The sequence below is a fragment of the Capsicum annuum genome, chromosome 9 (assembly GCF_002878395.1).
Source record: "Capsicum annuum cultivar UCD-10X-F1 chromosome 9, UCD10Xv1.1, whole genome shotgun sequence".
Classification (NCBI taxonomy): domain Eukaryota; kingdom Viridiplantae; phylum Streptophyta; class Magnoliopsida; order Solanales; family Solanaceae; genus Capsicum; species Capsicum annuum.
In genome coordinates, this window is record NC_061119.1 from 216,324,933 (window position 1) to 216,335,871 (window position 10,939).

The 10,939-nt window shown below is 34.8% G+C and overlaps 2 protein-coding genes and 1 non-coding gene across 3 annotated transcripts; 1 reads left to right on the forward strand and 2 right to left on the reverse strand.

Moving 5' to 3' along the window:
* Positions 1 to 747: 747 nt before the first annotated feature.
* On the forward strand, positions 748 to 5,580 carry LOC107840950. Its single transcript, XM_016684905.2, has 3 exons — positions 748 to 875; positions 4,313 to 4,510; positions 5,130 to 5,580. Exons 2-3 carry the CDS (start codon positions 4,329 to 4,331, stop codon positions 5,314 to 5,316), a joined length of 369 nt encoding a protein of 122 aa, XP_016540391.1. The 5' UTR covers positions 748 to 875; positions 4,313 to 4,328; the 3' UTR covers positions 5,317 to 5,580.
* Positions 5,581 to 7,494: 1,914 nt separating this feature from the next.
* On the reverse strand, positions 7,495 to 7,566 carry TRNAP-UGG. The gene has a single exon. It is a non-coding gene; the product is annotated as a tRNA-Pro (tRNA).
* A 790-nt stretch (positions 7,567 to 8,356) lies between these two features.
* Positions 8,357 to 10,847, reverse strand: LOC107840949 (60S ribosomal protein L31). The gene is made up of 3 exons (XM_016684904.2): positions 10,728 to 10,847; positions 10,159 to 10,275; positions 8,357 to 8,792 (listed from the first exon to the last, which is right to left on the reverse strand). The coding sequence occupies exons 2-3, from the start codon at positions 10,239 to 10,241 to the stop codon at positions 8,513 to 8,515; spliced, it is 363 nt and encodes a 120-aa protein (XP_016540390.1). The 5' UTR covers positions 10,242 to 10,275; positions 10,728 to 10,847; the 3' UTR covers positions 8,357 to 8,512.
* Between the last annotated feature and the right edge of the window lie 92 nt (positions 10,848 to 10,939).

Here is a 10,939-nt window from a genome sequence, read left to right on the forward strand (position 1 = left end):
TACATAGACACACTTAACCGATTCGAATTTTATTTCTAATAAGAACTTAGTATATAAATGAAAAATTAGATAAACAAACTCTTTATTCATCAAATTTTGAATCGTGTACCTTAATTACCCTCAAAAATTTTTAATTATAAAATGAATTCAAGTCGAAACATTACTCCCACCACTTCATTCTACTTGAACTTATACTAAATATAAATATTTCAATTTACTTGTCTATTTGTGCAAATCAAAACTGTTCTATTACTTTTTCTTCATATTACCCTCAATATTATAAACTAAAGAAAGTCGCAACAGTTAAATTTAAGAGTCTCAAAACATCATGATTAGGGTTAATTTTGTAAAATACAACTCAAATTAATATTTTCTTTATGAGTGTGCCAAATGAAAACAGGCCAAGTAAAATGAAATGGAGGAAGTATATCTAGGGGTAACTATATCCAATCTGGTGCTCCAACACCTATTAAATTCGACTCATATTAGATATAATTATATAAAAATATATAAAATCTAATATAAGATTTAAAAAAACACCAGTAAGTTAAAAAGATAGCTGGGTACTTTAGTTTTTAAACGAAATTTTAAATCTTTAAACATCAATATATGTGTTCGAACCATCCGTACACCCACGACCCCTAAATTTTGGGTCCGCATAGGAGCACTATACAAAGAAAAAGAGAATGAAATGAAGTGAACAGAAATAAACCAAACTTAAGGGTATTATCATAAATGAATTACTACTTTTTTCAAGGTGCAAACTGTAATAATCGTAACTTCAGCGGAACTATATAAATTCCACGATGCATTCTTTTTCTCAAAAGTCTCCATCGAAAATCTCCAAGTTTTTTCTATCGAAAATTTCTCAAAAGGTAAAAAAATTGAGCTTCCTTTTTCATTTTATCGTATTTATTTGATTTTTTTTCCAATTCTTTTGGTTCATTTTTTAGTATAAATATTTGTTATAAAATGGAATTCAATTTTTTGGTAATTAATTTCTGTTAGATCTAGCTCATTATAAGTGTAAATGGTATCTAGTAGAGAGCAAAAGAACTAGGTTAATTTTTTCATTTTTTTGCTTCATTTTTTAGTGTGATATTTGTTTATGAAATGAAATTCAATTTTTTGGTAATTAATTCTTGTTAGATCTAGCGCATTATAAGTGTAAATGGTATAGAAGGGTATGGTCTAGTCGTCGATGAAGTGAGTTGAAAATCGTGAGATTTTAGGTCTAATAGAAACCAAAAGAACTAGGTTGATTTTTTTTCCAATTTTTAGGCTTCATTTTTTAGTAATATTTGTTATGAAATGAAATGAATTTTTTGGTAATTAATTTTTGTTAGATCTGGCTCATTATAAGTGTAAATGTTATAGAAGGATGTGGTGTAGTAGTCGATGAAATGAGTTGAGAATCATGAGGTTTTTAGGTCTAGTAGAGACCAAAAGAACTAGTTTTTTTTTTTTTTTTCAATTTTTAGTATAATATTTGTTATGAAATGAAATTCAATTTTTTTATAATTAATTTTTGTTAGATCTAGCTCATTATGAGTGTAAATGGTATAGAACGGTGTGGTGTAGTAGTTGATGAAGTGAGTTGAGAATCACGAGGTTTCAGGTCTAGTAGACACCAAAAGAACTAGGTTGTTTTTTTTCTTTCTATTTTTTGCTTCATTTTTTAGTGTAATATTTGTTATGAAATGAAATTGACTGAAATAGGGAGCGTAATGGATGTAGAGTATTTAGATAGAAGATTTAAGGAGTTTGAGATTGAGACGTAGTTGATTGATTGATAAATTGATGGATTTCAATTTTTTTGTAATTAATTTTTGTTGGATGTAGCTCATTATTGTATGTGTAGATAGTTTTGAAGGGTGCGGTGTAGTGGTCAATGAAGTGAGTTGAGAATCATGAGGTTTCAGATGTAGTAGAGACCAAAAGAACTAGGCTGATTTTTTTTTACGTATGTCGTAGTTTTGGTCGACAGAGTTACTTTGATACCTGTTGCTGGTGGGAGGTGGTACATATCTCGTGTAATTAATCGAGGTGCATTAATGCTTGTGTGAACACCATGGTTATTAGAAGAAAAATAAACGTGTGGCCTAGTGATAAATGAAATTGACTAAAAATAGAGTGAATGGATATAGAGGATTTAGATAGATGATTTGACTAGTTTGAAATTGAGATGTAGTTGATTGGTTGAATTTTTTGCTAATTATTTTTTGTTTGATCTAGCTCATTATAAGTGTAAATAGTATCGAAGGGTGTGGTCTAGTGGTCAAAGAAGTGAGTTGAGAATCATGAGGTCTTAGTTTCAAACCTAGCAGAGGCAAAAACACTAGGTGATTTTCTCACTTGTTGTAGTTTTGGTGGATAGAGTACCCTAATACCTGCGGGTTGGAGGTGATTGGTATCACATGAAATAGAAGTATTCGAGGTGCGTGCAAGTTGAGACAAAAAGGAAGCAGGTGGTTTCTTTCCATCTATCGTTGCCTTGGTGAATAGAGTTACTTGTACATGTTGTTGGTGGGAGGTAGCAGGAAGAAAGGGGGGGGGGGGGGGTAGGTTGCGAGTTCAGACAAAAAATACTAGGTGATTTCTACTCGTGGAATTAGTCGAGCTGTGCGCACCACAGCTTTAAAAAGAAAAAATGTAAATAAGCAAAAGATGTATACTTAGGCATGTGTATAAGAGATTGAATTTGTTGAATCTTTATATTTTGTGCTTTTGGTGTTAGATGATTAGGGTCTGGGTATACTGGTTTGACTCAGCTATGACTGATGATGTTCACTATTCAGCTTGTTCTATGAGATTGAATCAGAACTAGTTTTTGTTTTGAGGGGATTGAGAGAAATTACTTGTACCCAGTCAATGAAACCACGAAAAGAACTGCTGGTAACTCAGGCATGTGTATAGAAGATTGAATTTGTGGTAGGTTTATGTTTTGTGCTTTAGGTTGGGCATGATAAAGGGGTTGGGTTATTGGTTTGACTCGGTGATGACTGATGATGTTCACTATTTAGCTTGACCTGTGAGATTGAATTGGTACTAGCTAGAAAAAAATCAACTTCTGTTTTGTCGTGGTTTGATATAAATTACTTGCTTTTTGTCAAAGAAACCACGAAAAGAACTGTTTTTAACTCAGGCATGTGTATAAGAGATTGAATTTGTTGTAGGTTTATATTTTGTGATTTTGTTGGGCGATGATTAGGGTTTTGGTTTATTGGTTTGACTCATCTATAACTGATGATGTTTAGCTCGATATATGAGATAGAATTAGAAGGAGATAACATTAACTTGTGTTTTGTGGGGTTTCGAATAAAATTACTTGTAGAGTTTCAACGAAATGATATTGTTGTTTTTTCTTACGTGCATTGGAATACAGATCATTATTTGCAGTTAAATGAGATAAGAATCTTTGACAGCCTGTTTTTGGTAGCGTCCACGGTTTTTGTCTGATTTGTTTGGGAAAATAAGTTTTCCGTTGAAGTTTTGGGTGAGTGGTGGGCGGTGGCAGGGGAAGATATAGATGGCAACGAAATGAGCTCAGTTGATTGATTATTTTGATGGAAGTTTTGGAGTTGAGACTTGATTCTGTTCTTATTCTTAGAACATTTAGAACGGACCACGGAAATAGAGATGTTCCATTCTGAATCCATTCTGGGTACATGTGTGAGCAAGTTCGAAACTATTTGATCAAAAGCCTGATTCGGTCCCAAATTAGAGTGCTAAATAGCCAACCTTGTGCTGTGTTTTCTTAGGGAAGTGGTATGTGATATTTTGAACCTTTTTCAGGCTAGATCGTTAGCGTTTCCCTATCGTAGTAAGTAGGTGGAATGAAATGGTTATGGATTTGATTTGATATTGGTTTTGGAATTGAAAAAGCTACGAAATGAGGGGTGTATCTCTGATTGCTGTCCTTTCTTTTTTTCTTTTTTTGGCTGGAATTAGTATAAGAATCTGGTGGTACAATTCTGAGACTATCTGTATAGAAAGTCCATCAAGCCTTTCAGAGATCTAACAAACTTCTATATAATTGAACATCTTCACTTTGCACCAAAAAGTTAAAAAGAAACAAAAAAGAACTTTTGTCCCTCGACAACGGATTCTCAACCCTTCGCTTTCTTCTATTTGCTTTTTTCTACTTCTCACAATTTTTTTTTAACAAAAACTACAAAAGGGCATGGCCTTCCAATTGACTTCCTGCCTGCCTCCAGGTTGCCATTGTATCCGCTACTGTGCTAAGGCGTGTGTATTCTGGTTTATTAGATTGTTAGATGTTTGATTTTATATCATTTATTGTTGGGTCCAGGACTTTATTGGGATTGATGGCATCCAAGCTTCAGCAATTGCAATCTAAGGCTTGTCAAGCTTCACAGTTTCTCTCTAAGCATGGTACCACCTACTACAAACAGCTGCTAGAGCAGAACAAACAGTATATTGTGGAGCCACCCACTGTCGAAAAATGTAATGAATTGTCCAAACAGTTGCTCTACACTCGTCTTGCCAGGTCATACTCTACTCAGCCTAATTGCGTAATATCTGTTGCTAAGCTTCTAGAATCAATCATTATTCAAAAAGAATGTTGCGACAAGCAGGCCACCATCTGCTTTGACTTTTCTTTTAATATGCACATGAAAGCGAGCATTCGTAATTTTGGTTCCTTGGGTGATGTCTAATTTCACTGATGCAGAATAGACCCAGATCTGCATCTTATAGTTCTTTTGATTCGATAAACTATTGAAGTGCAAAATTTTGTACAAATGTTTATGCCGTCTTTGTCAGTGGAGCCAAGTTTAATATAGCCATAATCATAATCACATGTTAAAAAGCACAAAGTAGATTATTATTTATAGCCGTGGTCATAAAATTCTTTGGTTAAAGATTATTATAGGCAATTCTATTCCCTATAGTAAAATGTTATTACGTGAATATTTAACCACCCTCCCCCCACCCCCCAACACACACACACAAGCCTCCCGTGTCTGAGATTTTATGATCCTTTTTCTTCCATTGAGCCAAGTGGAGTGGTATTGATCTTTACATTAGAAATATGTAGAGTTAGCTAACTGGCAATGATGAATGGCATTCGTTCTTGATCAATTGAACCTTTTGTTTCCTCCTTCCAGCATCCCCGGCCGTTATGAGTCATTTTGGAAGGAAGTCGACGCTGTCAAGCACATTTGGAGGAATAGAAAGGAATTGAAGGTTGAAGACGCAGGCATTGTTGCTTTGTTTGGCTTGGAGTGCTTTGCATGGTATTGCGCTGGTGAGATAGTAGGAAGAGGATTTACGTTCACTGGTTACTATGTCTGAGATAACAGTTTCTGAAAATTTGTTTGGGCAAATTGAACAACTGTAAGGTCTCTCTCTTTTTATTAGGATGAGTTGAGTAACAGGGAATTCATACAACATTTTGTTTCCCGAGAGTTTTCGGATCTGAGAAAAATCCGTGTTTAAAATTGTGCAATAATTTGCTCGTCTTCGCTCATTTCATTCTCACTTCAGTGGAGAGGCTAGACTGAACTTTGTAAAAGGTAACTTCCATCTTTTGAGTGATACTGCTGCCTATGACGATAACTTTCTTTTGTTAGTGTTCCTTTTGTTGATGTTGGGAGTAGCTGAAATTTATGTTGCTCGGACTCTTCAAAAATAAGCATGACGTGTGTCGATCCTTCAAAAGCTATGCATTTTTGGAGGATCTGATGCAGGTGCAACAACATTTTTGGAGGATCCGAGCAAGATAGATAGAAATGATTCAAACAACTAACAATTGTTGTACATAGTAACAATGTAGTCATAGTAGTTTCTTGTCCTTCGATTTTCTACCATCTCTTGTACTTTGACTGTCGCACTATTATTGTACGAGTTTTGACGTGCTTTCTATAGCATCTGCTATGATATGCTTTTTGCTTGAGGCAAGCGTCTATCGGAAACAGAGTCAAACGACTAACATAGTTATACATCAATCTCTTTCTAGCTCATGAGGTGAGGGATTGTTTAAGATCATACGAGGAGACATCTCTTTCCCTTGATCAACGCGGGACTCTTCACCTGTGACATAACTCAACCCTTAACGTAGTCTATGCTAACAATTTGCTCTCATTGTTTCACTTTTCTACCTACAACTCAACCTCCCATTGCTCTCATTGTCCCATTGTTTGTGATGTTGGGTTGTTGTGTTGTTGATTTGAGACAGGAAATTTTCTTAATAGGTCCAAAAACAGGGGAAATTTTATCCGATTTTCTGTAGAATTCTGACGAGGATTGCTTGGAGTCCTAACCTCCTTAGGGTCATGATTCTATTTTGGGTCTTGACATTTTGGCACCAATATTGCTACATTTTTATTAGATCTTTACAACAATATACATAGTGTAATTGCATAAATGAAGTTTGAATTTTCATGTGGTTTTTGTTTTGTATAATCATTGAGTATCTCAACTACATGATCAAATCTCACCACATCTAGATTAATGTGCTCTTATTGTTTCTTCCATCACCCTATTCTTTCATTTTTCATCTTGTTCAAACTAAACTTGTATTATTATATTTTTGAATCACTATGGTAACATTATAAAGATGTGATTATCACCAACTCTTAGGGGTTGTTTGGTTGGAAAACAAGTTATCTTGTGGATTAGTTTTTCCACCCTCAAGGAGGGATAAAAAAAACACTACAATCTCGGGATGAGTTAATCCATGCATTTTGTCCCAATCAAATATGGGATAAGCTCCTACCAAACGACCCTTATGTTATTGACTCATGCTAAAAGGCATAATAAAACTAAAGTGAACGTGTAAAAAAAGCCACTAGCCTATTTTATCCTATTAAAATGTAAAATCATTGTTAATTCGACTCAAGGTCCGATGCTAATAGAAGTTGCTTTTTTTCATAGCAGCGAAGGAAAGGAACTGAAAGCCAGTTGCCGGTAAGGAGAGAGGCTTACCTTCTGGTGAAAATGAATAACTATTACTTTAAAACTTAGAGATATACGTCCGTAAAATGATAATATACCCAGTAAAATTCTACAAGTGAGGTTTGAGGAGGATAAAGTGTACGTAGATTTTAACACTATCTCGGCGAGGAAGAGAGGTTGTTTACGAAAGACCCTCTGCTTAAGTGTAGCAAGTCGAGATACAATGCTATACGTGCTTGAAAACAACAAATGACTTATTGAATAACTATAATTTTAAAAGCTTCTCTATACGTGTACGTCCTTGAAAGCAACAAATGACATATTGCACTGGCTAAAATATCGAATCTCCTGTTGTTTCTCAATGGTAAAACGGTGGTTGTTAACTGATTGGTCGTATTAATGCTTTGTGTATGGATAAAAACTAGAAGGTAAACTTTAGTGTATAATAATATGTAACATATTTCCGACTGGGTATGATTACGTTGAATATGTAAAATACTTCAACTATAAGGTAAAATATAAAATAAATTATAAAACAAAGTTACCAATAAATGGAGGAAGTAGGAAAAACAAAAGGGGGCGTTCCGAGAATCGAACTCGGGACCTCTCGCACCCAAAGCGAGAATCATACCACTAGACCAAACGCCCTTGTCGGCATAAGTGCCTACCATATCTAATATGACTAATTTATGGGTTGTTTGGCCATGAGAATTTTCCACTTTTTTTCCGAAAAATTATCACAGTTTAGTGTAAATTATAGTTTTTGACCATAATGATCCAAATACAACTTCAAATTCAAATTGTATTTGGAAAGTAAAAAACAAATCCAAACTCCAACTTCAACTCTATTTTTCTTTTTGTTTTCATGACCAAACACCTATTTAATTGGAGATCGTTAAAAACAAAATAAATGATTCAACAAGGATATTCTTTTTTAGACGTCTCATTTTTCCTTTTGAGGTCTTGTAGTTTGTCTATTATACCCTTTCAATTGTGTTTCTAGAGCGTATAACCTGAGTAGTTCTTTTTGTGGTATCCGGGTGGGTTTCCTAAAGTTGAGGGTCAGTCAAAAATATTCTCTCTAACTCCACTTGATCGAAATAAAGTTGCGAACAACAAAGAGAAGTGCACTGGTCTACTTACAAGCTTGGTCTACTTGGGTTCCCATCATTCCATGATAATAAAGTACGAATCAATTTACAGTTTTGATCCTTTACAATTATATGCAATAACTAGGATTTTACCATTGAATAATTTCATAGCTTTGAGGGTCATGACAGTTTGGGTTAACTGCAGCAGGCGGCTCATTGAATATATTACTTGACGATCGCTTTTTGACAAAAAAAATATGGTTTCAGATTATTGAAACCCATTGGAGAAATTATGAATGAAAATGAAAACTGATAATATGACTAAATAGAGCTAAATCAATGAGAGATTCGGCGAAACTTAGAACATGAATAGCATAAAATCTTAAAGAGAACTCTGAAATACGAAAATGGTTTAGTATCATAAACAAAACTGAGCAGTCTCACAGCACTAAATTGGATCACAAAAAGCACTAGAAGTATCATTCTTAGCTAAAAATGAGAGTTTACTCATCATCCTCGATGACCTTGGTACCGAGACCCTTTAATCCCTCGGGTGGGATCTCTGCAACTGTGACGAGAGAGTAGAGCTCCTCCTTTGCGTCCTCGTCGTCGTTTCTCTTGCGAGCAATACGAACTCTGACACGCCTTGGAACACTTCGGATGCCCCTGCTCCAGATTTGCTTGTTGAGCTTCACATCAACCCTGACATCCTTTGTGCCCATAGCCTTCTGTGCAAACTTCCTAATCTCCTTGATGGCCGTAGGGGCCTTCTTCTTGAATGTGCTATTAATAAAATAACCAGTCTAGTGTTAGCCAACATCAACCAAAGCATGTAAAATCCCAGAACATAATGCAAGCATGCAACAATGTCAGGAGGAATCAATAAGGAAGCGATTGAGCCTATCCGACCAACAACTCAATGTAATCTGCCATAAATCATTACAAAAGCTTAATGGAGGGCATGACTTGATAGCTCACATTGCAAAGAACATGAAGTGTTTCAATAATCCAATAGCAGAGGAGATCAAATACTAATATACACTGCTACAGCATGAAAAATTCTAGTGAAACAATGGTTGTAATACATATCGATTGAAGGTTCACTATGATCAGCAAATTCAAATTGGCCAAATAGTACATGCCGGTTGATTTCATGTTTATAATCAGTATCACTTTTAGGGTGTAATAGGCTGTAAACAAATTGTGTTAGGAAGACCTTAAGATCAGCACAAAACCGTCGTGACGCATAAGGAGCAAATAGACATGTTTTGTTTGTAAGTACAAGGAAAATGCACATCAACTCCTATTACCAACATCCAGAACAAGTAAAAGAACTACCCTTAGATAGAGAGATTACTAATTAATTAACCGTTTAGTAGCTTCGATCATATTTCTGTATCCCAGACCATATCCTCCCAGATCCCTACACATATTTAGGCAAGGAAAAACATTGGCAGTTTGTTCAATTGGCACAATGAACTCAAACTTAACAGATAAAAGCTCCCAAATTGCCTCTGTTTTACAGAATTCACTATTCACAAACTCTAAAAACTCAAACTTAACAGATAAAAGATCCCAAATTGCCTCTGTTTTACAGAATTCACTATTCACAAACTCTAAAAAGAACAAACCAAACACTCACTGTTTCACTTGACAAACGATAATCCTAAACACTCAAGTACCCACTGAACATAACCCCAAGATTCAAAGGTCACCCATTCAGCTAAATATTTGAAAAGGTCGAAAACTCATAGCTTACAATAAAACTACTATCCAATACAACGCCAACATAACCCATGTAAATCCCACAAGTCCACTTATAGTGCCGGTAGAGTGTACGCAACCTTACCATTACCCCGATAAACCCTCAGCTAAAGTTAAAAACTACTCAAATCAATCAACAAATCAATCAGCCAACCACTTCCATCATGAACTAGTCGAGATCAGCTATATCAATCCTTTATTATATACATTGCAGCTCAATCAGCATTTTCCTAATACTCAACCAAAACATTATCAATACACAAAAGATACCGACTATAACAAAAAAAAAAAAAACTGCATCGAATCCATAAAAACAATACTTAAATACAAAAAAATAAACAAAATAATCCACAAAATGATCAATACGAGGCAAGGAAATTCTTACCATCCATGTAAACGCTTGTGGAGATTAATGGTGTACTCCCTGGAAACAACTTCCTCTTTTCTTCCTTTAGTTTTCTCCACCATTTTCGTTCACCTTTTTTTCTCACTAACACTTTACCTGCATTCAAATAAACAAAAAAACAACAATTTCCTCCATTATTACTATATTGAACACTATTCAATTTCATATTTGCAATGAAAATTAATCACTAATTTTCTCCATTAATTCTGTTGAGCACAAACCAATTTCCCATAAACCACAAAAAATTAATCACTAATATCCTCCATTAACACTATTAACACAAATCAATTTCCGATAAACCACAAAAATTAATCACTAATTTCCTCCATTGAAACTATTGAACACTAATCAATTTAATATTTGTAATGAAAATTTATCACTAATTTTCTCCATTAACACTATAGAACACAAATCAATTTCCTATAAACCACACAAATTAATCACTAATTTTCTCCATTAAAACTGTTGAACACTAAGCAATTTCAATCAACAGTGAAAATTAATCAATAATTTTCTCTATTTTAGAGAGAGAAATAGAGAGCACTTACTAGGGTTTGGACGAAGGAGGCGAAGTGGCAGAAAAATGGAGAAGAAGGAAGTATATATATGGAGCGAATTAAAACCCTAGTGGCGTATCGTAATTAATGGTCTATATGAGGGGTTGTTTTGTATTTAAAAATGCAGGTATTGATGGGCTTGGGCCTTAAAGTCTGTGTTGCTATGGGCTTGAAATTTGAACTACAGCTTAGATCTGGGAGCA

What these genes read in the sequence shown, in the direction of transcription:
- LOC107840950 (XM_016684905.2), top strand. Translation starts at nt 4,329, where the DNA reads ATGGCATCCAAGCTTCAGCAATTGCAATCTAAGGCTTGTCAAGCTTCA. An exon ending in CTCTACACTCGTCTTGCCAG is followed by an intron (nt 4,511 to 5,129) that starts GTCATACTCTAC and finishes TCCTCCTTCCAG; the next exon opens with CATCCCCGGCCGTTATGAGT.
- LOC107840949 (XM_016684904.2), bottom strand. Translation starts at nt 10,241, where the DNA reads ATGGTGGAGAAAACTAAAGGAAGAAAAGAGGAAGTTGTTTCCAGGGAG. An exon ending in CACAAGCGTTTACATGGATG is followed by an intron (nt 8,793 to 10,158) that starts GTAAGAATTTCC and finishes TTTTATTAATAG; the next exon opens with CACATTCAAGAAGAAGGCCC.